Raw genomic sequence first — 26617 nt, 5'->3', positions numbered from 1 at the left:
CTCTTGCATCAATTTCAACACTTTTCCTTTAGTGTGAGAATAAATCAGACCTCTGATTTCTAAAAGTGTGACACAGTCATAGTCAGGGTTGTACATTACGAAGTGAAGAAGGAAACAGTCTTTAACCTTATGCGCATGACGAACTCTGTTTCTTGCTGATGGAAATTTGCCCTGACTCATTTAAACGACGTTGACAGTTTTACTTGAGCCTCGCGTAGACTGAGTATATGCACATATGAAAGTATCACACCACTGTGCAATTATTTATTTACCTACTTGACCGTGGACAGAAACAGCAAAAACGAATATATTCATCCCTATATCCCCTGTTCCTAGTCCAAGGCATGGCATCTTTTAGACCTGAAATCAATGTCAGCTGAACGATGAATCAGAATACCTTGAGTCTGATGAGCAGACATATTTGCAGACAAAGATGTTTAAACGTAAAGGATGAAGATTCTCCTGTGAGATTTCTTCCCGACCAAATAAGGTGTGAAAATCATGGTACCTAATTCCCAGAGGAATTCAAGAAGCAACTCAACATTCCTGCTAACATTCTGGAATCCGGAAGGTGGATGTTAATTACTTTCCCAGAAAACCAGAACTGAGGCAAACGGTGGACGTCAGCACCACACTTCACAACCAGATCCTGCCATTTTCTCAATGAAAGATGTGTCTGTAAGGGCAACCGGAATATACCTATTTTAATCTTGTTTTGAAAATGCTAATGCTTCTCACATTATAAATTAGATTCTTCGTTCTTTGAAAGCATCACAAAAGGCACTCGGAATTATAGTGTCAGCAGGACTAAAGTTCTCCATGCTTATTTAAAATAACTCTCCTGTTTTATTTGGTAAGAATTACTAATATGTGAACACACCAGAATTTCAACAAGGATACGGCTCCATCCCCCAAAGGAAATGCAGGCAATGGGCTGGTTTCATGGTGCTTTTGAGACCTCTACAGTCCTGCACACATTAAGAGTTCAAAAAGCGTAGCCATCGTGAGATACGAGGCACTGAGTCAACATATTTACAAATACTTTAAATTCACAGTTTTTTTTCCTGAATGACTTTCCTAAACGAAAAATTAATGAGGGGGAAAAAACACTACAGAATTACCATGACCCTGAGGCCACAAGACTTCCTTTACTTAAGAACCACTGGAAAAAAAAAACAAAACACAGAAACATTTGTGAACCACAAGTTCCAATATTTTCTTCACTTCAGAATGAGACAATGTACAGCAGTTGCTGTCAATGCCCCTCTCACCCCCTCCTCAGCACCTTCTCCCAGCACCTGCCAAAGGTGGCCTTCTGCAAACAAATACCTTTGGCAAACACCCCCATTTTTGTCTAAGGGATTTCTCTGAGAGGTAATACCCCTGGGATCAGCCCTGAGCCAATGATGGATGGAGTCTGAGGATAATTCTGCACTGCTGTACACTGCATTACAGGGGCCCCTGGGGGGGCCAGTGTTAATTAACCCCCATGGTGACCTGCTTGATGATAAATGCGTCCTTACGGTCTGCATTCTCTTTCGTGTCTTATTTCCCCACTTGCTCCAATTTTACTTATTTTTCCAATTTTTCTCAGAATCACCTCCTAAATCATGCATTCTCAGTAGCGCTGGGTATTGCCTTCAAGGGGGAAAAGTTGGTTGTTGGAGGGTGGGGTTGGGAAAAAAATCTTACTCTTTTTATATATGGAGCCCAGACATAAATACAGTACATAAAGGATACACAGTATATCTGTGGTATTAAAACATCATGGGTGGGAGCAATCAGGGAAAAAAGTGTCTAAAAAGACTCCTCAGCGGGGAGATGTTGCAAACCAGATTGCACGACTGTGCATTAAATAAACCACTTGCACTGAGCACCTTGCCTCAGGGAGCTTCTGGAGGGACACAAAGTAAGATGCAGTGGTAGCCTCCCCTGAGTACACCATGAAGTCATTCATTAGATCCTTTCAATGTAGGGCAGGGAATATTAGGGCCATTTATCAGATGAAACACTGGGGCTCTTACGAGTACGATGACCTGTTGGAGACAACAGAGCAAACTAGCCCAGGACTCAGGGTGAGAGCTTGGGTCTCCTAGGGGCTGGGCTCTCAGGCTCACCTTAGAAAAAACATGAAGAGCGCTTAGCCCAACGTGGCACAGGGAAATAACTCTATAAATATCAGTGACTGTTATTAATGAAAACAGATCAGGTTTCCATGAATGGGCCAGATGATGGTGCTGCCCCACAGGTGACAGAATAATAACCCAAATGGATAAAAAATATTAGTTAGCACTGATATGCTGGTTTTGAATGCCCCAACTTAATGTTGGACTCAAGGGAGATCAGAGAGCAATTTTTTTTTTTTTTTTTTTGCGGTACGCGGGCCTCTCACTGTTGTGGCCTCTCCCATTGCGGAGCACAGGCTCCGGACATGCAGGCTCAGCGGCCATGGCTCATGGGCCCAGCCGCTCCGCGGCATGTGGGATCTTCCCGGACCGGGGCACGAACCCGTGTCCCCTGCATCGGCTGGCGGACTCTCAACCACTGCGCCACCAGGGAAGCCCCAGAGAGCATTTTATATGACTCTTGGTAGAGGGCTGGATTTGGGGGGTAGGGTGGAGAAAAGAGGGTCAAGGGACAAGGAATTTCTACAGGAAGAGAAACCCTCCTTGGCCAGAGGCCGACTGGGGCCTGTGGATGGACGCCTGGATAGCCTGCACTTGGCTTTGCTCTTTCTGCTGCTTATCTGATCTAGACCCCGAGACAAGGCAACCCAGAACAGTCATGCTGTTGGTAAGACTGCTCCACCGGTACACAGCCATTGGAAGCCCGCGAGGGAAAGCTGATGTGGCTGAATGGAAGCCAGCCTTGGAAGAAGACCTGAGTTCAAGTCCTCCCTTTGCCATCAAAGTGACCTCAGGCAACTTTCTCACTGCCCTGGGCCTCCGTTAGCTCTTCTCTACAGTTCTAACGGTCTCTGATCTTTGAAATCTGCCAGGTGCCTCTCTCCAGGTTCGTAAATCCCCTAAACTGCTGTTTAGCTTGATTAGACTTGCTGGTGCCTAAGGTTTCATTTTTCCGGACTGGCCTCACTAGGTGGAGAAACATCCGAAACTGATAGACGTGGGGGGAGATAAAGCCGGAGCTGGGGTTTTAGGAACGGGCAGGAGTAGGGAGATCCATAGCGTGATAGGACTGAGTGATTTTCCATTAGTACAGATGGCCTGGACCGGAAGAACATATTCCCTCGGCTCAATATTTTCAAGTCGTGTTGGATAATATTTCACCCCATCCCCTACAAAAGACATCCATAAAGGTAGAGATGGACTTGAACTGCTATGGCAGGTTTACGAAAAATCTCATGGCAAAGAAACTCCATGGACAGGCTCCTCCGATACAACGCTGGCGTAGTTAGAAAAAACAGATGTGGCGAATCTGTAAGAAGGGCCCTGCTGTAACAGCCATTTGGCTAATACTTCTAAAGCAAGTGTCCTGGTAGCACTGCCCAAGAGGGAATAGAATAAACTACAAAATGATGTAAAAATGTCGGTTTTTATTGATAGCTTGGTTTTATATGCCCAACTCAGCTGTTATACTCTTAGACAGGGTCCAAAGGATTTTATGTCTCTTGAAGGAGGGGAGGGTGAAGAAGAGGAAAAGGCGATCCTGAGGAAACCCTGAAGTCTTCAGCAGGACAGAAGCCCACCTCGGGAGGAAGCCAAGCAGAGCCCACGTACAGGATGCCCCATGAGCCAACTGCATCAGTACTTACTCCTGTTCTTCATAAACTACATGCAAGAAGCAATCTTGTTCCCGAGTTATAACCCAATCTGTTCTCTTAAGAAAACATTTCAAACAAAATCCTCTATCCCTTCTGTGGCAGAATGAAAAGTCCCATCCAACAAGGGTACAATTGGACGGGATCTGATTTGCATCCTATGACGCCTGCCAAACTAGAGGTGACCTGAAACCTCTGTATTGACTGCAGTCTTGTCATCTTTGACTGTTGTCTTGTCATCTCCAAACCTCTTTCTCTTCATTCTCCTAAAAGGCGATCAACCCAGGGAAGCCAACATCCCTGTAACACAGGTACTAAGGCATACCGTTAATGGGTTCCCGATTAAAATACCCAGTGATGTTCAGGTGATGCAACACAGACAGAAACGTGGCAAATCTGTCCCTGGGCAAATGCCCAAACCCAAAACCCAACTTTGGGACCTGTCTGCTCCTCATACAGCTTTCGGACAATGTTACCTCAGAATGCCGCTCCCTGTGTACTTTCCAAAGTGCTTCCTCACATGCTGCCTCATGGGATTCTTCATCAATCCTACACGTAAGTATTTGCAGACTGTGAGACAAGGGAAGTGTTTGAATCACACATCTTCAAACAACTTACCCAATGCATTTCTGACAAACTCACAGCCATCTCCAGTCATCCCACACCAGAACCATGTACCACAGTGTCTAGAATGACTTTTAGTCAATCCAACTTTGAAGACCTTTCCCATGCTTCCCTTCACACTGCTCTGTGGTCCAAAGATGCACCACATCTTGTTTTCATTAATGTCAAAACTTCGAAACCCAAGCCAAAAAGAGAAAGAGAGCAGGACCTTGATTCTCTGGAAAAGACCATAGGGGCACACTTGATTTAGGAACCGTTTAAACATTGATGGAATCTTTTTAAATGAATACAGAGGAAAGGGGGAACCTCCAAATAGTGCAAGAATAATAATTCAGTGTTCTGAATTATTAGTCCTCCTAGTAGGAGGGGGAGATGAGTCGTCAATGGGACCGTCAGTCAATTCCTCCATCTTCTCCCCACTGCTTACACCTCCTTTGCAGAAGTCTCCCTTAACAAAGGAGACAACAGTGCCTTCCCCATTCTGCATGCCAGTGTTCCTCATTTGCATGCTATTACTGCATTAGCTAGGCTATTTACATTTAGTCGTTTCCAGTCTCCGCCTCCATAGGGAAAGAATTAGGTATGGCTCATCTCCCTCAACGTCCTGGCACGAAGCTTGGCATTTGAGTCAGCACGTGTGGCCCCTAAATGAATGACCTTAGCATGCTAAACTGCACCTTTCTCCTGGATGTTTCCCATCACCTGGACAAAGCACAGGGAACTATACTCAATATTTTGTAATAACCTATAAGGGAGAAGAAACTGAAAAGGAATATATATATACATATATATGTATAACCAAATCACTTTGTTGTACATCTGAAACTAACGCAACATTGTAAATCAACTACACTCAATAAATTTTTTTTAATTAAAAAAATTTTTAAATTAAAACAAAAAAAACTCCAAGGTGGAGAGGAAATTTGAGGCACGGTCTATACAGAATCCGTGAACCTAAGAAAGCCCGTTGAGCTCAGCCAACGGTCTTCAGGCCTGGCTTCATATTAGAATCACTTCACAATGATACCTGGACCCCACAGAGCAATGGTATCTGTTTCTGGGGTGAGGCCTTCATCTGCATGTGCTCTGTGCTGTTTGTGTGTGTTTGTCTTCTTCTTTTTTTTTTTAAGTATTTTTAACTTTTTATTTAAAAATATTTTTAATTAGAATGGTAACATAATCCACACATATATAAGCCTTGCCTAGGTTTTCCAAGTGTTAATATTTTTGCCATGTTTTCTTCCTTCTCCCTCTTCCCCTGTGTATGTATTGTGTACACACACACACACACTTACAGAGTCTGTATGTGTGCTGAACCACTTGAAAGTAAGTTGCAGATATCACGACACTTCACCACTAAATATTACAGCACGCATCTCTTAAAAAAAAAAAAACCTTCATCTGCATAACCGAAATGCAATTATCATACTCGAGAAATTAAATTTGGATATATATTGTCATCTCATATGGAATCTCTGTTCAAATTTTCTTAATTGTCCCTATAATAATATCTTTGATTGTTATTATTTTTTTAACTCAGGATCCAATCAAGAATCATGAACTGCATTGGTTTGTTTGTGTTTTTTCCAGCTGTGTTGACATATAACATTGCATAAGCTTAAGGTACATGATGTGGTGATTAGATATGCATATATATTATAAGGTTCATAAACACATCCAACACCTCACATAGTTGATTTTTTTTTTTTTTTGGTGAGAATTTTTAGGATCTGCTCTCTTAGTAGCTTTCAATTATACAACAGAGTTATTTTTAACTACAGTCACCATGCTGTACATTAGATCCCCAGAACCTATTCATCTTATAACCGGAAGTTTGCACCCCCTGACCAACTTCATCCATTTCCTGCACCCCCCAGCCCCTGGCAACCACCAATCTGATCTCTGGTCCTGAGTTCAATTTTTTTAGATTCCTGTATAAGTGACATAGTATAGTACTGTGTCTCTCCGACTTATTTCTCTTAGCATAATGCCCTCAAGGTTCATCCATGTTGTTGCAAATAGCATGATTTGCTTCTTTTCTACAGCTGGAAAAGATTCCATTTTTTATATATATATATACCACATTTTCTTTATCGATTCATCCAACAATGGACACTCAGGCTGTTTCCAAATCTAGTCTATTGTAAATAATACAGCAATGAACACGGGACTGCAAATAGCTCTTTAAGATACTGATTTCATCTCCTTTGGATATATATCCAGAGCTGGGATTGCTGGACCATATGGTAGTTCTATTTTTAATTTTTTGAGGGACCTCCATACTGTTTTCCCACAGTGGCTGCACCAGTTTACGTTCCCACCAACATTGCATAAGGGATCCCTTTTCTCCACATCCTTGCCAACACTCGTTATTTCTTGTCTTTTTGATGATGGCCATTCTGACAGGTGTGAGGTGGTATCTCATCGTGGTTTTATTTTGCATTTCCCTGATGATTAGTGATGCTGAGCACCTTTTCATGTGCCTGTTGGCCATTTGTACGTCTTCTTGGAAAAATATCTATTCAGATCCTTTGCCCATTTTTTAATCAGATTATTTGCTTTCTTGTTACTGAGTTGCATGAATTCTTTATATATTTTGGATATTAACCCCTCATCAAATACACGGTTGCAAATATTTTCTCCCCTACCATAGTTGCCTTTTCATTTGATTGATCGCTTCTTTGGTGGTGCAGAAGTTTGATGCAGTCCCACTTGTCGATTCTCAAGTATTGCACTTGGTTGTCATGTGCCTTTAGCCTCCTTTAACTGAAACAGTTATCCTCATCTTTGTTTGTTTTCATGACATGCACCCTTTGAAAGAGACCACGCCAGATATCTTGCAGGATGTCCCACCATTCGACTTTGTTATTTCTTCATGATTAGATTCAGTCCTTTTAGGCACGACTGCAGGTATGTTGTAAATTTCCACTGAACTACTCAGGAGGAAGGTAGGGTCAGTTCGCCTCGTTATACAGAAGCTGGATGGCTTTGGTTCAGGTGCAGTCTGCCAGATTTTTCTTAAGGTGCCTTCTTGTCTAGGTGATTCACACGTGTATCAAAGTCTGAGAAGCCTTACTCCAAGTGTGGTCTGCAGACCAGCAGCACTGGTTTCCCCTGGGAACTTTCCAGAAATGCAGCTCTAAAGCACCTCACCCTGGAAGGGAGAGTTTCTGTCCCTCTCTGTTACTCTTCTGGTACATTGTCTTCTATAGAGGAGAACTGTGACATGGTGAAGAGAGCACCACCTTGTGGGTGGAGGACTCCTGCGTGATCCGAGCTCCACCACCAAAGTAGTTTCAAGAGCCTGGGCAAATCTCAGCATCTGTCATTCATTTATAGAAGAGAGACACTGGGTACCCTCCATTCTAGCAAGAAGGGCCATTTGATGTTAGCCCACTTCCTAGAAAGTGAATACGGGGCACCTGTGGTCATTGTCATTCCCAGCATATAGCCTCACTGCTGCGCAGAGATCTGATGTTGGGAGTTGTTGTTCACTCCTTACCTGACCTCTTCATTCTGCTTGAATGGCTTGAAAATGTCATAAGAAAGAAGGCCAGGAAGAAGTCAGGAAGTTCATAAAATGAAAAGAAAAGTCAAATGAGATTATTAGAAAGGCGAGGGGGGCATGGATTTTATGAGGGGGGTACAAGAAGAAGGCAGATTAAACACGGTTGAGAGGGGAAGCAAAAATGAAACAATATTTACTAAGTCTACAATGTGCTGGTGGAGGTCATGGAGAGATCGTGGTGGAGGGCATAGAGAGGTCGTGGAGGAGGTCATAGAGAGGTCGTGGTGGAGGTCATGGAGAGGTCGTGACCGCTGGTAGACCTGTGGGCTGGCCCCTTATCCCTCCAGTGCTGGGCATATACTCTGCCCACTGTTCCCACAGCGGGAGCTATTTTCAAGGGTGCAGCCTTGAGTGAGCACATGTTGTTGAGACCACCTAGATAGTGTTACTGAACCCCGTGAAGGCCTCTATATAAACTTTTAAGATGCTGGCGGTTGGGTGTGGAGATCTACCTGTCTTGCTGCCCAAGACAAGCCTCGTATGTAAGTTCTCTGCTTCTTACACCCGCCACCTACTCATCCAGAGTGGCCTGCCTCTTTCTTCGGTCTCTCCTTGCCCTCCATGTACCCGACCAATTTCAATTTCACCTGGGGAACTCCAGCGGTTGCAAATCAACACAATGCAATGTTCAGGTGTTTAATATCATCACCTTGATTAAATTTCACAACAATCCTGGGGGCGTAGGTATTATTATCTCCATATCATAAATAAACTGAACTCCAGGGAAGTTGAGCGAATTGCTCCAGGTCACAAAGCAAGGAAACAGCAAAGTTGGATTAAACCCAGGTCTGACTCCAAAGACCACGCTCTTACCACTGAGATCACCTCACACCTGTCAGAATGGCTCTTATTTCAAACAAACGAACAAACAAACAAAAGAAAAGGAGACCCTAAGTGTTGGTGAGGATACAGAGAAACTGCAAGCCTTACACATTTTTGGCGAAAATGCAAAATGGTACAGCTGGAAAACAGTATGGAAGTTCCTCAAAAATTAAAAATAAAACTACCATGTGATCCAGCCATCCCACTTCTGAGTATTTCCTCAAAATATTATTATCAGGGGATCAAAGAGCTATTAGCACCTCCATGTTCATTGAAGTACTATTCACATGAGCCAAGAGGTGGAAAACAACCTAAATGTCCATCAACGGATGAATGGATAAAGAAAATAGAATACTACTCAGTCTTAAGAAGGAAATTCTGCAGTATGTGGCAACATAGATGAACCTTGAGGACATTATGCTAAGTGAAATAAGCCAATCACAGAAAGACAAACATTGCAGGAGTCTACTTATATGAGGCACCTGAGACAGTCAAATTCATAGAGTCAGAGAGTAAAATGGTGGTTCCCCAGGGCTGGAGGGAGGAGAAAGAGGGAGTTACTAACCAACAGGCATAAAGTTTCAGTTAAGCAAGAGGAGAGATCAGCTGTACAACTCTGTGCCTACAGTCAACAGTAACGCACTGTACACTTAAATATCTGTTGAGGGTAGGTTTCATGTTAAGTGTTCTTGCCACAATAAAATAAAAATTATTTAAAAACGAATGAGAGCTTTTCAAAATCCTCTGTTCGCAATAATGAGAAGGAAACCCACAAAACTGAGGAAGAGAATGCAAAGAGGAAATTAGTGGGGTAAGAAAAAAGTGAGGATGAACTGAGAGGGTTAAGAAGACAAACATCTAGTGGGAAATGAGAAAGAATACGATACATGGGGGCAGAAAAGGAAGAGAATGGGATGAATAGAGTCAGAGAACAGAATAGCTGAGAGAACTGAGTCCAGCAGTCCATCCCTTCCGTAATGAATTACAAGTTGTAGCACTGGCTGAGATGCAGTTCAAGGGATTCCTTACACCTAGGCCGGGAAGTTGACCAGATGGCCAAACTCTGAGATTTCTGCTAATATTAATGTTATTATTAGATGATATTGAATATTATTAAGATATTAGTAGAGGGAGGGGATATAGGTATACATATAGCTGATTCACTTTGTCGTACCACAGAAACTAACACAACACTGTAAAGCAACTATACCCCAATAAAAGAAAGATATTATTAGAATACATGTTCTATTGGGGCAGAGATCAGACTGTTTTGTTTTGCTTGGTTTTGTTTACTGCTATAATGCCAATGTCTAGAAGAGTGCCAGGCGCAGCGAAGGCATTTCTATTGACTAACATCAACAACACAAAGTTCTATCTATTATTGAGCACTTCTTCTATGTAAGGTGCTCTTAGCTCCACAAGAGTCTATATTGAGAACACTTTTTAGACTAAGAAACTGAAACTCAGAGATCCAGCAACTTGCCCAGGAACATACTGGCCGTAAGAGGCAAAGCAAGTTTGGGAAATCAAATTTCTCTTACTTCAAGGACTTGCTAAGACTCTACTTTCCTAAGGGGTCTCAGTGAGAGGCCAGTGTCTCTCCTCCACCTTGAGGGCTGTAGCTCCTTTAGTCAATATGCTAGGTCCACCAGCCAGGCCCTTCACCTTCCAGAGCGGCTGCTGGGTCCTTGCGCCCCACCTCTCAGCCTTGCCTGCCTGATGTCCCAGGGGCCAGTCCACCTGAGAATGCAATCAGTGTGCATCTCTTGTGATCATTTCCCGTTGGCGGGTCAACAGGTGATCAACTGATCATAGCCAACTGGCCACGGAGAGGTGGTCAGGGTAGTGGGATGCTTGCATGGTTGCCAGTCCAGCAATAATGCCAAGATGAAGCCAGCATCTTCCCACTAACAGGCTAGGAAGGGGGAGTCCCCAGACAGCCTCAGGACAGCCACAGCGGCAGGTGTGTATGACTTTTAAGGAGACCCTATTTCAGAATCAACTAGTAAACACTTCATGCCTAATACTGGGCTAATTTCATTCATATACACTACTTTTTTTAAGCCTAAAAACCACCCTACGATGGATGGTTCTCACCCTCAACTTACAGATCTTCCCCAGCTCGGCTCATGCAAAGTCAAAGAGACTAAAGGCAGAGTCCAGATGTGAACGTCAAGTCCAGCCCCTTTTCTACAGCATCAGAATCCTTTTCAGCCATGCAGCTAAAGATATAGAGAAGCGATCAGCCTTACCGGGGTCACAGCGTGGTCTCCCACCTCTCCCCTGTTGTCCACCGTGAGACTTCTGAGAGCTGTTCTCGTCATGAATGTTCCGTAATGCTGACTACTTATTATTGTTCTGAGAACAGGAAAACCACGCAGAACAAAGTCTGGGTGAACCTGAGAGTATGCGTTCACTCATCCATTCAGCAAACGCTTCCTGGGTGACTGCCGTGAGCCCAGAAGCCTGCTGGGGACTGAGGTGGCCAAGACGCAACACAGCCCTTCCTCAAAGTAGTTCTCAGCTCTGCCGGGGGAGGTGAGCAAGCAGGTCAGTCCAGTGCAAAATCCTATGCTTGGGGATGCTGCCGAGGAGGGGCAATTCTAGCTCAGCTGGAGGGCCGGGGAAAAACCTCCCAGAGGAGGTGACATGAGAACTCGGCCAAGGTGAAAGTGAGTAGCTAGGAGAAAGCAAGGGACGGGCATTTGAGGTAAAGGGGGCAGGGGCGGTGGGCTGGGGGCGGACAGGTGCGGTCTTTGATTCTCACATTTGCTGTATCCTGCCTTTGGGAGAGAAGGAAAAAAATCACATCTCATGGGTCCGGTTCATTTTTTTAAAAAAAGAGCGTGCACTAGCCTGTGAGCCCACGGTCAGCCCAAATTCCTGGCCCGCGTTCTGTCATTAACCACAGCCCAGAATAGGATAATGGCTGCTTTGAAGCACGAATTTCAGTGCTTGCAAAATCCTGAATCATCAATGAAAGGTATGGTTTTGTTCACTTGACCAGACTTCCTCCCAGCTGGAGGAAGGATGTACAGTGCCTCCACTAACCAGGTATGCTTCAGTATCAGGAGCTCAAACCCAGCCCAATAATCTAACGCCCAATTAGTCAGAATCCCAATACCACCGCCACCCCAGGCCATGTCCCGTTTCCCTAACACTGTGGTTCCCTGGGTTCTGAGCAGCCCCTGCTTTGATTCCAAACTCCATTCCCAGCCATTTGCCAACTGTGAGCTATGAAGGGGAGGCAGAGGCGGGACTAAGAGTCCTCTGCTACCAATGGGTGAGGGGCATCCAGGGACGCCTGGTAAAATACCCAGAGTCCCACAGTTGTTGGCAGAGGGTCAGAACTGGAATCCGGGCTCACAAACAAGTGATGACCCACTGCGTTCATATGTGAGCTCCAGCTGTGGGATCCTGGACAGGTGGTGCTATCTGTTTTAGTTTTCATATCTTCACCTATCAAATGTAGGGAACAATTCCCACATCATAGCATCATGGTGAGAATGAAATGAAATAAATGATTTGCATGTGTGAAAGTGCCTTTCTCCTCCCATAGATTGAAATTTTCCTGGGTCCTCTCTGGGAAACTGAGGCTACATACAGGTTTTGGCATTCCCAAACCTGCTTCCAGGTGATGGAATAATTCTAGAGAAGGATAACATTGAGGCCTTACCTATCCCTTCCCCAGACTGGTCAAGACAGGGCTGGAGCGCCGGCTGGGAAAGGTGGGAGGAGAAGAAAGAGGGAGCCCACAAACTCCAGTAGGACCCCGGGTTCGGAAGTCAGCCAATACGTACTGAACACCATTTACGTGCAAAAGGACATGTGAGGCTGTGTATGCTTGTGTGCGCTCAAATAATTCGTGTGCCTTTTTTATTATCGCATATTCCAGTATTATCTTCAGTTCAATTGAACTAAATACAGCACTAGAAACAGAGACGAATATCTTTCAATCCCTTTTTACCACCTGAAGAAAGCAAATGGAAGAGCAACAATTGCTAACCCTTCTGTCCATTCACTAACGCCTGCAAATACACGCAGACATGAATGCCAAAGGCTGGACAGCCCCCCTCCACCCCACCCCCCAAAACCCATGTTCCTGGCTGCATGTCCTTAGTTCCTCAGTTTCCGGAAGGCGCCCTTTCCAGGCTTCGGTAACCTCTCTGATGAAACCTGTTGCCAAGCCTGAGGTCCTGTGCAGACGCCTCCACCTGGCGGCCAAAGCTGGAAAAGCCTTTCCAACCAAGGAAGATTGGCAGGTAGTGTTTAACTCCGAGGCTCCCCGAACCCCTTCCCACCACGTAGGTCATGGGTCAATCGGAGAAGGACAGAGAGGAATATCCATTGCTAAAGGCACAAGAAGGGTCAAGGTCTTGGCCGATTCCCCGCCAAAACCCTGGTAACGGTACAGCCTCCTAAGAAGCAGCCATCAGGATGACTAAGCCGCAGACAGGAAGAAAGGGGTACCTGGAAGTGCCCTGCCAGCCCTGAGGCGCGCGCTGCCAGCTGTGATTTCCCCTCCTGGAGAGGAGCCACCACTACCATCTTCGCCCTCTCCCCCAACACAGCAGGATTTTCTAGCCAGAGTGTCAGGAGTATAAGTTCCATCTTCCTTCCCACCACGCACTTACATCCTGACTAGAAGGGGACCCTCTCCAGGGGGCAAACCTTCAGCCCAGGCCCCTTCACACTCCCGCTGCCCTTGCCCAGTCAAAGCAAGAGAAAAGCAAGCAGTTCAGGGGATATTAAGACCAAATTATGGAGATGCTCCAGCCAAAATTATCCCTGGCCCCCACCTACTGGCGCTGTTAAGCCCTCACCCGTCAGTCTAGACTTAGAGCCTGAGAATCACAATCAATCCCCCCCCCATCCCTCTCTCTCTCATTAACTTCCCTAAAAAGAATCCCAAAACATGCATTTTGGCCAGTCCAAGTCCCCAACTGGAGCAAACCACGTTCCTTTCCATAGGAGAATGGAGCCTTAAGAAGGTAGCACAAGCAAAGCCATCGACACCCGCGCTCAAACACACACACACACACACACACACACACGCACACACACGCACACCCCACTGTGGGCAATGTACCACTCCCATCCCCAACTCCAGGATGTATCATTTAAAGTCAGCAGCGACCCCAAATAGAAGGGACCCACCCTGAGCAGAGCCACAGAGCGCATGGGAAGATCCGCTTTATCCCGTTCGACCTCCTCGTTAATTAGAAAAACCACAGAATTCTTTTAAGCTTGGATACCAACATCCGGAGAAGGTGCCGTAACTGCGCACCCGCGCGCACACACACACAGGCCAAAGCGGTCTCCAAATCAGCTGAGGAGCCACGCTTGGATCTTTCAAGCCCTGGTGTCCAGCCCCCAGAGAGTGGTTCACAGACCCACACACACACCTACACAGCACAGGGCAGGCTGGTCTCCAATCCGGCGGACGGGCGCCCCTGGACTTTGAAGCCTCAGAGCCGTCCCCAGCTCCAGCCCACCGCCCCCCCCCGAACCCCCGGCCACACGCCGCCTCCGAGGGGCGCCCCGAGCGGCCCGGTACTCACACGAGAGCGTGGTAGAGCAGCGCCCAGCCCCGCGGTCTCTCGAGGGCGTCGTAGATCAAAGTTTGGATGCGTCGGTACTTGGCGTTGTTCCTCTTGACAGGGCGGCTCAGGGGGGTCTTGGCCAGGAGCCCGATGCCCTGCGGGGTCCTCCGCAGCCCCTCGTCGCGGCCGCCGCCCTCCAGCAGCAGGGTCCCGTCTTTGTCAGCTCCGGCCCCGAGCGCCAAGGTGACTTGCTCCACGTCGCCCGGCGCCAGCCCCACTTTCCGCTCCTCGTCGCCCGCCGCCGCCGCCGCGTCCCCTCCGGCAGGGTTAGGGGCCCCGCCGCCGCCGCCGTCGCCCCCGTCGCCGCCGCCGCCAGCCGCCCCCGCCGCCCTGCGCGCCTTGAGCCCCATCGGCCTCGCCCCCGCCGGCCGCTTCGCCTTCTCCGCAGCTGCTTCGGGAAGAAGGGGCGCTCGGGGTGCGTGGAAGAGGCGGCGGCGGCGGCGGCGAGCCCGGGAACTCCAATGCCATGATCCGCGCGCCCCTCCCCACCCCCCCCTCCAAAAGCAGGCTAAGGCGGGGCCCCGGGGGGCAGGGGGGAGGGGTCACATCCCGCGCGGGTCAGCCGCGGGACACCGGGGGGCGCGGGCCGCGGGCTGCTAGAAGCGGGCGAGGGCACGCGAGGCTGCGCGGAGGCGCTAGGGCGCGCGGCGGCGGGAGCCCGGCACCGGCGCTCCGGGGCGGCGGCGGCGGCGGCGGCACCCGGGCCGGCGAGCCCGAGACAGCATCGCAGTTTATTTACAAGCCGGGTGCCAGCCGCCCTCCCGCCCGCCACACGCGCCGCCGCCGCCGCCTCCTCCCTCCTCCACGCTCCTACCCGCGCCACTCCCCCGTCCCGCCCCGCCCCGCCCCGCCCAGCTCGCCCGCCCGCTCGCTCGCCCGCCCGCTCGCCCGCCCGCTCGCTCCAGCCTCAGCCTCGCTCCAGCCGCAGTAGCGAGCGGGCGACCGCGCAGAGGCCGGAGCGCACGCCGCCTCCCTCCCTCCCGCGCCAGGGTGGGGCCCCATCGTCCCGCCCCTTCGCGGCCAAAGGCCCGGGCGGCGCCCCGCCCCTCCCCGCGGCCCGCGGAGAGCCAGTGAGCGCAGCTGCGGCCGCTGAGCTGGGCTGCACGCGCACCCGTGGGCGTTGGGGCTTACCCCCGCCGCGGCGCGCGGCGCGAAGAGGAGAAGCGGCTGGGGGCGTCGTCTCTTTTCCCGTGTTCGCCTGGGCCCTGCATCTTTACGTTTTCTCGTCACCTCCCAACCAGCTTCTGGGCTTCGGAAGTAAAATCGAAGTTGCTGGGTTGGCCAAGGCCGAGCGCACCGCGAACCCACCCGCTCGGTGCTAGCAGTGCTTGTGGCTCCTTAGTCCCTTTGGTTCGTGGTTCGTGGTGGACAGTTCCGCCCTCACCTCCCGGCCCCTTGAATGGTACCTCCATCAACTAGAGTGAGCAGAAACCGAAGAAATAGGACAAGGGGAATCGGCTTCGCTCCTAACTTGTGCTCTAAGCAGGTCATTCCCTCTCTTGCCTGAGTTTCTGTTCATTCATTCAATCAGTGACTAAACCCACGTGAGTAAGAGAGGCAATGTTCTAGGACCAGGGCAGACGAGGTCCCTGCGCACAGAAAGCTTGCATTCTTGAAAGGTGGAAGACAATAACGGGAAAACAAACATAACAGCATAATTTCCTATATTGGTAATTCAACGAGGAAAGAAAATAGCGTCCTGTACTACAAGCGGGGAACTTCTTTAAGTTGGTTGCTCCTGGAAGATCTCATTGTGGAGGTGACATTTGGAGGTGAGGTTTAATGGTAAGCTGGAAAAACTACGTAAATGTCCAGGAGAGCCTTCCAGGCAGCAGAACAGCAAGTGCAAAGGTGAAGAGCACCTTGAGCTTATTGAGCTCTGAGGAGAGTAGAAGGTGAGGCCTCAGTTGGGGGTTGGGGCGTGTAGATCTTGTTAATTCACTAGGGGTCGTGCCCTTTGAACCTAACTCCCCCCTTCCTTCTACCATCGCCGCCAGCATTAGAGAAACCCTTCATACCTGGTGCCTCCTTTATTTTTCACTCTCTCTCTCCTTTTGTCTGCTGGGGTGGAGGGGAGGGTGTGTAAGCAAGGCCAAGCCAAAGATCTATCCCTAGTGTGCAGAAAGGAGCCCCCAGAAGGCCTGCATGTGGCACGTGGCTCTGGATTTGCCTGGAGGAGTTGGCCAAGGAGAGTGAAAGAGAGTGAAGGGCAGGGGACTGGAGGAGAGAGGAAATGGGGAAAGGGAGAAAGGATGGAGGAGGGAAGAAGAATTGGGGTGAGGAAGGAGGAGGGGGACCTGTATGAATGACTGTCAGAGGGAAGAACCTGAAAAATCTCAGCAGCAACAAGGGTGCAGTTTCAAGAAGGGAGTTAAGCTATGCTACAAAGCTGAAGTCCTTAAAATGGTGTTGCATTGGCACAAAAACTGCTTGGCGCAGCAGAATAGGCTGCCCAGAAAGTGACTCTAATGTGAGAACTATATATAAAATAAGACATGAAAACTTATTCCTTGGTCAATGGGCTGCAGGATGGGTTTTGTGAAGATTACATGAATTGGTACATGGAAACGTGACTCTCCGCATGGTGGGACCCCGGTAAATGCTTACGAATAAATTAATGCTCAATAATTAGTTGGAACATGTTAGTAACCAGTCAGTGCAAACTCTGGGAAGGAGGAAGAGTATGGAGAAAGGGAATTGCCTGGACGAGAAAAGGTCCAAACAGAAGCCGGGCACCTGAAGCAGGCTCCCTAACATTTGTTAAGCCTCCACCCCACCAGAGCACCAACACATGCAGGTACTTTCTGTCCCAGCCCAATTCCAGCTACCTAGAACCATTCTGCCCTTCATATTTGAGCACCTTTTGTAAAGTTACCTTCCTCCACAATCCCTTGCTGTTTTATTCATTCATTACATTTATCACTGCCTAAAATGATCATATTTGCATTTTGTTTACTATTATCTTTCTAAACAAGCACAGGGGCTCAGCATCCTAGAAGAACACCTGTTCTGTATAATAGTAAGCTCTCAGTACTTATTGGCAGCATGAAAGAATGATGAATAAATGAATGCAGAATGCAAAGACTCCAGAACAATGCCTGGTACCTAATGGAGCATTGGCTGTATGTTTGTGTATGAGATTTTTGTTTTTGTCTTTTACTATTATGAAAGTCTTTAATCTTAGGAAATCTTAATACTGTTGTAACTTCAGTAACATAGCCACATGGCACTCACCTTCACCCCAGATGGCATATCTGACCTAATTCAGTAACATAGTAACATTGACAGTACTTAAAAAGCCTCACTAGATAAGCTCAAAAGGGTACTAGTCAAGGACTACATAGAAAGAAGGCATAAGCAAGAATTCAATACTGTGCAATTAATCAAAAGTTCAGATTTCCAAAATGACAGTTTGGACCTCAGGCACGTGAGGAGGCTTCTATCTTGATAAGATCCGCAGACTGTCAAATATTAACGTTTTAAGATCCAGCGCGGGGACTGTTCATGCCCCCCAAAAAGGGTGAAGCAAAGTCAATATCAAATTTGTAACTCTGATCAGTTAAACCCAATGATAGGGAAACTGCCAGGGAGTTTGGAAATGGATTTGCTTCAATGGTTTTATAATCTGGTGGAGAGTGTTGTTCAGATAGGGAGTTTGGAAATGTCACAAAAAACTGGGTGCCATTTGGGAGACTATGTAATCTCAACCCTCTTTAGCACATTTTCCCGCTAATGGAAATCAGATGTCTATATCCCCCTGGAAGGAATCTTCTTTGAAGCCAAAATCCCAAAAGCCTCAGGTGTCAACTGGGTATTGGCACCAAGACAGAGTTCAGTGACAGAGTATCCTCAAGAGTCAGGCAGGGGCCATGGTGGAAACAACAGGGCATCCCCCTCCTGGCTTTGCATGCCAGCTCTGCACAACTTGTTATCTTGAAAACCCAGCCACTTCCTAGTTCTTAAATTTTCCTCTCGGGATCCCTCCTCTCTTCATTTGCTTTTGTTTTCGCCTCTCCTGGTGTTCATCTCACTGTACTTTAGGGCGAGTGAAGTTTTTCTCCTTTGCAGGCGGGGAGCCTTGCTGAGAATGAATAAGGAGAGAGACAGAGACAGAGACAGAGAGAGACAGAGAGACAGAGAGAGAGAGACAGAGAGAGAGAGAGAGAGACCAAAAAACCTCCTCTGAGCCTCAGTTTCCACCTTTGTAGATTATACTTCTTAGGGTTAGGCGTGTAGTGACCAGATGAACAGAAATGTGCTTGTAGGAGATGATAATACTCCAGTGCTGGTTACTATTACTGTAATCAAATGAGCCGGGTAGTACCTCAGGTTCACAGGAACAGGCTAATGGGGACCCTACCTACCCTCCCTCCCTGCTCCCAAAACACATTAAATAACTGTTTTAGACCATGTTTAAATTTGCTTTTAGTATTTGTTGCATAAGAAGTGCATATAGTTGTAGAGAAATTATGAAATATAAATCAGCAAAAAGGCAACGATAATAATTTGTCATCTTGTTACCCAGAAGTACCCTCTGCTAACATTCTGGCGGTGACTATTGCCAACGCTACTGCAGCAAAAACCAACACTCAGCCCCCAGAATGGCACCTTCCCCCGGGTGTCCAGCCAGCCAGCTGGTGGCAGGTTGATTACATTGGACCTTCCAACTGTGGGTGGGGGAGATGTGACCTCACTAGAACAGACATATATCCTGGATACAGAATTGCCTCCCATGCCCATGATGTTTCTGCCAACATCACCCTCTATGGACTGAACATACTGTATTCACTATCGTAGAATCCCACATAAAACTGCTTCTGATCAGATCATGCATCCCCACCATGCTTGTTATAACTCTACCTCTGGGAGGAGCCAGTGAGACAAGTCTTTGCAGCTAAGGAGACACCCTTTGCTTTTTTGGAAGAGACAGCACAAGCTCCAATTTTGGGTCTGTAACAACCCAGGCCAAAAGGACATATATTTGGAAAGGAAGGATCCCACGCCTCCCCTGTATGTATTTTTGTTCTTGAAAACCCAACTACAGCAAATCCTCAAAGTTGCTGCCCTATGCCCTTCCTCCATGCCTTTGTTTGTCTTCCTTTTCCTAAACTTCAGACCACTCTACATGAGGGCTTCGTTGCAAGTGAGAAGCCTTCCTGGGAATGAAAAAGATGAGAGTGGCGGAAGGACACCCTTGCACCTGTCACCCAGAGGATGAGGGCAGCTTAAAGTATGGAATTTAGACCCGGACCCAAATTCGGGTCCTGGCTCTGTGCCTTTGAGCTTAGTGACCTTGACCTAGTTGCTGAACTCATATCTGACCTCAGTTTCCTCATCTGTAAAATGGTCTGATCACCATTCAGGGATCCATGATGAGGCAGAGCTGTGTAGCCTGTGATGTACTGTGCACCTTACTCGAAGGTGTCTGGACACATGACTGTGGAAGGCAGCTCAAATCAGGCGTGATGGGGAATGAAAGAGCCCCCAGCCACATGGCACTCACCTTCACCCCAGATGGCAATAACTAAAGGGCTTAGCTTTGGTTGTTCTCAGTGGGAAAACAGTGCCTTGCCTTTGCCATTCTTACATTAACCTTTAAATTTAATTTGCATGTTTCTTCGTGTCATTTTTCCTTTTTCTTTTAAATAATTATATTGGGTAAAATAGTCAACTCATGCATCTAATGCACTCATTCATTCATCTTTCCAGTGAGCGTTTATTGATTGCCCATTTCACGCGTCGCTCTCTATCTGTGGGAAACAGGAGGAAAAAAGAAAAGAAAGGTGAGTAATGAATTCCATGTGTAGTTGAAAAGATGAGATAAACAATGTCAAACAATTTACTCATCTCTGTATCATCGTGCATTTCAATGACCTGGATCATCACAGACGCTCATCATCATCATCATTTACATTTATCAAGTGCTCACTATATGCCTGGCACTGGGCGAAGTGCTTTACGTGGTTTATCTCACTTAATCCCGGCAACAAAGTTAGGAGAGAGGCATAATGGTTATTGTTCTCTACTAACCATGATGAAATGACACTTAAAGAGGTTAAGTACCCTGCTCAAGGTTACACGGCAAAAAATGGGGGTCCCAAGATTCAAGTTATCTAGAGTCTGTACTTTCAACCCCTAAGTTGTATTACTTGCTGAGAATTCTGTGCCAAGTGGAAGCCTCAGCATATGCAAAGCCTTGGAGTCAAGACACAGCGTGGAGGGACTTCCCCGGCCGTCCAGTGGTTAAGACTTTGCCTCCCAATGCAGGGGGTGTGGGTTCGATACCTGGTCGGGGAGCTAAGATCCCATGTGCTGTGGTGTGGACCAACAAGAAAAAAAAAAGACACAGCCTGAAGTTTCCAGGGCAAGAGGTTCAGTTGGCCGAGGCGAGCATAAATGAAGCAGGGGCCATTCGGGACAGGCTTGCCTAGGTACCAGGCTTATGAACTTGGGGACTAAGTTCAAGGTGCTTTAAGCATAGACTGACGTGGTCCCAGGTGGTTGCAGAAAAGGCTTTGTGATGACTCTGGAGGAGAGGCTGGGATTGGGAGGAATTAATTCTATTAGAACAGTTACAAGACTGTTGGTGGAGCTCATCTGAGAGATGTTGCGGTCCAGACGGAAAGTGGCGACGGATCCCGGAGAAGAGCGGGGGGAACGGCTGCAAGAAGTGTTTAGCGCAAAAGAGTTCTCAAGAATTGGTATCCGGGAAAAGACAGGGGCTGGGTCACTGGGTCACTTGGCATTTTAGAGGCAGAAGCAAACCCAGCTAACGTCCCAGCCTCCCTCCCTCCTGACTGTGGGTTTCCTGCTAAGCTAAGCCTCCCTCCTCTGGCTCCAGTAATTGACTCTGGGCAGTCTGTTCCTTTCTCTCCATCAAATTAAGCTCTTTCTCTTCGGGTCTTGATTGTTAAAACACCCTGTTTGCCCATGCCATTTACATATTCCAATTACCCGCTGCCATTTCCCTTCTAATGAGCCCATGTACCTGCGTTCAAGAGTGTCTGGCCCAGAGCTTGTTCGTGCAGGAGGGCTGAGTGCTGTGGGCAGAGATGCTCTTCACAGTGTCTTCAGACAAGGAGTTCCGGGACCATTTCCCTACCTCCTTCTAGTCCTGATGGAGTAGATGTTTGTGTCTCATTACCTGCCCCCCGCCCCCCCAGACGCCCAGATACTCCATTTACCTTAGTTGACAGAGAGAAGAGCTCCATGCCAACTGGAGAAGCGTTCCCGGTTCTTACAGCCATCATAAAAGGCCCATTGTACCCTTAGTCACGTGCGCAGAGCCTGTTAAGTCCAAGGTCTTCCTAATTTCCATCACTGAACGTTTTGCAGAGGGGAAGCTGATGCCTGGGTGCTAAGGTGCTAGGAACTGGACGGAGGATTATGGGTAGCTGCACAATGATGCTGCATAGGGAGAACTCAGGCTTTTGAGACAGGCTGCTCTGGGCAGGAATTCTTTCTCTGAAAAATGCTAAGCATTTGACCCTGGGCAGATTAAATAATCAGTCTCAGCCTTATCTGTAAAATAGGAATAATAATTACCTTGAAGGGACGTTTCAGGAGTCAGGGAGTTAATATTTGTAAACCTTTGGCACTTAGAGTCAGTTAATACATATTAACTCATACGCTGAATATTAACATATTAATTACAATAATAACAATTATTATGATATCCAAATTAGAAGAGAACTTTTGGGTGTCAAGTCCAGTGTCGCCCCACACTTGGTGACAGTGACCCACATTTATGTTACAACCCAGTGCATGTAGTACAACGTACACATAACCAACCGAAATGAATGAGGATACCTTCTGATATCTGCTGTCCTATAGTTTATAAAATGCTGATTGCAAATGGTATTCGTCTGCTGGCAGTGCCGGAACAAAGGCCCACAGACTCACTGGCTGAAAGAACAGAAATTGAGGAAGTCCAAGATCAAGTTTTTGGCAGGGCTGGTTTCTTCTGGTGTCACCTCCGCGGCTTACAGATGAGCTGCCTCCCTTCTGTGTCTTCATGCGGTCTTTTCTCCGTGTGTGCCCACTCCTAGTGTCTCTTTGTGTGTCCATTTCCCCTTCTTATAAGGACACCAGTCGTACTGGATTAAGGCCCATCCTAACAGCCTCATCTGAGCTTACTCACCTCCCTAAAGGCTCTGTCTCCCAATAGAGTTACATCAAGGTACTGGAGGTTAGGAGGCCAACATGTGAATTTTGGGGGGATACAATTCAGCTCATAGCATGAGCCCACGACAGATATTTTACATTCCACTAAAGGGTCATGAACCTAGCTAATAAAATGTGAATCCTGATCAGTCTACAGCCGAGTCTTTTGGTCTCTACTTGACTGTCTCCAGCACATTGCCTTCCAAGAAGGAATCCCATTGTTGAATAACCAATACGCTCACCACTTAGTGCCCATTTGGTGGGAAGCCCTGTGCTATTAGGCACCTTTCCTTCTTTACCTCGTTTAATTGTCACAGCTGCCCACTGAGGTAGGTTTTGCACAGATGTATGTGGATTGCCCAAAGTCGGAGAACAATGGCTGAGCAAAGGTTCAGATTTTTCTCCAAATCTCAGAAGATGCTGTCCCCATAATTGAAAAGTTTTTCTTCGTGGTGAGATGAAGTTTTCCCGAGGTGATGTGAATGTAACGCAGGTGGTGAAATTCAGGTGTTTCATAGGACGGCGGTGATAGCTCAGGTTTTAGTGTCTGAAGACCTAGGTTTCAATCCCAACCTTGGCGCTTTCTGGCTATGTGGACTTGAGGAAGCTATGAAGGTTCTCTCGTGCTCAGCTTCCGCTTCAGGAAAATGGAGTCGTTAGTAACATTTACCTCACGTGGTTATGGTGAGGTTCAAAGCTAAATACAGAGACCCCAAGAAATTGTTACATTGCAGATGGTTTTTGGGCCACATTCTTATTTCTGTTTGACCCATTATTAATCTCTTTGAGCCTAATTTTCCATTATTATTATTAATCCCACATTTATATTAAATATTATATCCATAATAAAAGCTTCCTAAGAAGACTATTGAAAGACTAGATAATCTAACACATGTAGGACATTGCATTATTTAGAACTTAATTGTGTCTTGACTTTTCTTTTGATGCTACCGATTGACTGGGAAAAAATGAAAAGAATACTTTATCTTTTTTCCTCAAAGGAAGAACAGCCACTGTAAAAAAAAAAAATCTTGACTTAAGATTCCTTTTTAAATGGGTGTTAATTTGTAAATTTTCTGAGACCACACCAAACAGGCTTTGTGAGTGGAAGTCCTGGCCAGGGTTTGCAAATTCCTGTGTCAGTGGGGACCAGGCAGGTGACATAAAGCCGCGGAGCTTATGTAAAGTGTAGTACACAGCACCTAACACAAGAGGGAGCAATTCATAAGTGGGAGCAGCAAGTCTGATTGTGATGATGGTGTCGAAAAAAAAAGAAGAGGAAGAACAAAAGAGTTAAGAGAGTGGGGAAGAGACTCTTGGGCCCCCAATTCTGGGGGAACAGTGTTCCCCCAATCTGCTTCCCATATCCTAGGCCTCATAAAGGGCCACACTTGGACACAGCCCTATTCTGTGGGGAAGATCCCTGCTCTCTGGTTTTGTACTTCCCACCCTGGTCTCAAGCTTGCTCTGTGGGTGATACCCCAAATGGTTGTCAGACTGGAAACCCTCCTTCTTCATCTCTGTTTGTTTACCGTAAAGTATTTTTCCTATTAATTATTTGCGGCAAAATAAGAATAAAACAACACATGAAAATAATCCATTAAATGTCATATACCATTTATTGTTGGCATGTGGTATACTTATACTATAGCTGTTATCTTCTTTTAATTCAAAACAGTTCTCAAAATGTTTCACGTAAAACCAATGGTCAGGATAATGTGCTATGAGTATTCTGTCATTTTGTATCCCCCCAGGCGTAGTTCTGTAAACCCAAAGGGCTAGACATACCTTATTTAAGAAAGATGTTTTTCAACTGTCTTTTAATATCTTCACAAGAGTCCCCCACTATTAGAAGATTGTGTCACTCAACCAAGCATCAGAGTGAGTTCATTTCCAAACTTGACCTTTGGCTGGCCAACCATATTTTCATTCACTTCTGGAAGAGGGGGCAGATAGTCACAACAGACCTCTGTATGTAAAAGACTCTTGTTCCTGTATGTTTACATAGTGCCTCTGTGTCCAGATGTTTTGCATCTCTTAACACAACCTGATATGGACCGATTACTGCTCAGGAAATATTCACCCTCCCACACCCATGGGAGGACGATACATCTCACAAATGTTTTGCTTGTTCCCATAACTTGCTTTGCCCAGTGGAATATGGGCAGAAGTAAAAATGCATCATGTTCAGGCCTAGACCTTAAGAGGCATCACATGGTTATGCTTGCTTCTCTCACAGCCCTGACCCCTCCTCTGTGAGAAGAACATGCCCCAGGAAGCTGCTGGTCCCTACAGCCTGGGCCCCAGAATAAGACATGTTGGGCAGAGACACCCCACCACCTTTTGACCTGTGAACAGATGAATAAATACTTATGACCAAAAGCTATGAAAATTTCAGTGATTTCCTGTATCAGGAAATATTGGAAGTCAGCAAAAGTGATTATTTGGTGTCCTTTTGGCAGAGTGCTGTAATCCCTACAGGGATGCTCTGATCTATAGGTATCTGTACCTTTGCTATTTTGAAACTTTGCAGAGATAAAAGTTAACTTGTAGAAAACTGATAGCAGTGCAAATGAATTTTGTGCTATAGAGATATAGTTGACTTGTGTCCTGTAGAAAAGATAACCCCAAACTTGACATTTTATGGCCTTTTGAATATTAACCTGTTATGCATCTTTTAGCAAATTTATTTCAGCATTCCTGATTGTCTATGTATCTCTCTGTGTTCTTCAAAATCTCCTTTGAACTGGTCTCAACATCTTCCTGATTCTCTCATTACTTCATGAGTTGGATAAAAATCTTCACCATGTATTCATTTTATATATGCATGAGGGTTATGCTTTTAACTTTAAAATAAACTTTGGCACTTGTTACCAAGCATTAGCTGACTGATACACCGAGGTTCTAATCTAGCCCGGGTCATCAATTCACTAAACAACTTGGAAAAGCTGCATGGCCTGTCTGGGCCTCAGTGTCCTGATCTGTAAAGTAAGGGTTTAGGACAGGTAGTTCCTTTATTCAGTCCTAAAGTTGATCCTCCCAAAGCCTTGTGGGGTAGGGAGGGAGAGCTTTATAAACCCATTTTATAGGTGGAGATGTTGAGAGGCAGAGAGATTTAGTGATTTCCCCCAAGTCACAGGATACCTCTGCCTCCCTGTTAATTCACCACCTACTAGACCTTTCATTCAATGCTTAGGCTCCTGCTTAAAGAAAAGAGCAGTGTGTTGAGTCTCACAGCCTGAACTTGAATCCTGGCTTCATGGATTAGTAGCTGTTTAACCTTGGGCAAATTGTTAAATATGTTGGAGCCTCATTTTCCTATGTGAAATGGAGATTAAAATGCCTACTTTATAATGTGGCTATAAAATGACTAAAGACTATCATGTCCAGTATAGTGCCTGGCACATAGTAGGAGCTCTTATAAATGCCAGTTTGTCTTCCATCCCTTTCAGCAAAGTCAGAGGAATACCTGCTTTACAATCAAATCAACGCAAAGTTCAACTCCTGGCTCTGCCACCCGCTTGCTGTGACTTCGGGCAGCTTGTTCAATCTCCCTGGGCCCTCATTCTATCATCTATAAAATGGAGATGCTAGTACCACACCTTGGTGTTATTCTGAAAACTACTGGAGTGCTGAGCATGGGGAGACTGCAGTAGAGGTGCTGGGACCATTGTTCTTCTCATTAACTGACGATAAAAACACTCAGGCAGAGTGAAGGTCAAAGAGGGGACCAACGAAGATCTTGTATGGGATTTTGAACAAAGTCTGCCTTAAAAGCAGGACTGACATCAACAGGGGTTCCTACCAATGACTACAGATTTTGGGAGCCCAGTTATCAGCTGAAAGGAGCAGAATTACTTGATAAAAGAACTCCTGCTTAATCAAGAAATTGAGTGGACCCTAATTTCAAAAAAATGTTAATGGGAAGTATTATGTATTTAAATGCAGTCCTGAAAGATTTATGCCAGTCTTAATGGCTGGAGATGTCCTTCAAATTTTCCATCTGCCTAATGTGATAACAAACAGGAAATCGACTGGGCTTAGGGACATGCAGTTCTG

The 26617-nt window shown here is 46.5% G+C and overlaps 1 protein-coding gene across 2 annotated transcripts in view; it reads right to left on the bottom strand.

Annotated features, from left to right (window-relative positions):
- The window catches only part of KCNQ3 (potassium voltage-gated channel subfamily Q member 3), a 303171-nt gene extending 288114 nt beyond the window's left edge, over nt 1-15057 (bottom strand). The window contains exon 1 of one of the 2 annotated variants that reach the window (XR_010936121.1): nt 14354-14760. Coding sequence is in view for 1 of the 2 variants with exons in the window: in XM_067711237.1 (XP_067567338.1) it covers nt 14354-14745 (392 nt within the window). In the remaining variant the exon portion in view is untranslated. Of the gene's footprint in view, nt 1-14353 lie in introns of both variants that reach the window. The other variant, XM_067711237.1, reaches the window with a different exon arrangement.
- Nucleotides 15058-26617: the final 11560 nt, after the last annotated feature.

Source organism: Pseudorca crassidens, chromosome 17, assembly GCF_039906515.1.
Source record: "Pseudorca crassidens isolate mPseCra1 chromosome 17, mPseCra1.hap1, whole genome shotgun sequence".
NCBI lineage: Eukaryota > Metazoa > Chordata > Mammalia > Artiodactyla > Delphinidae > Pseudorca > Pseudorca crassidens.
The sequence above is the reverse complement of the archived record's forward strand: the minus strand, read 5'-3'. Positions and strand labels throughout refer to the sequence as shown.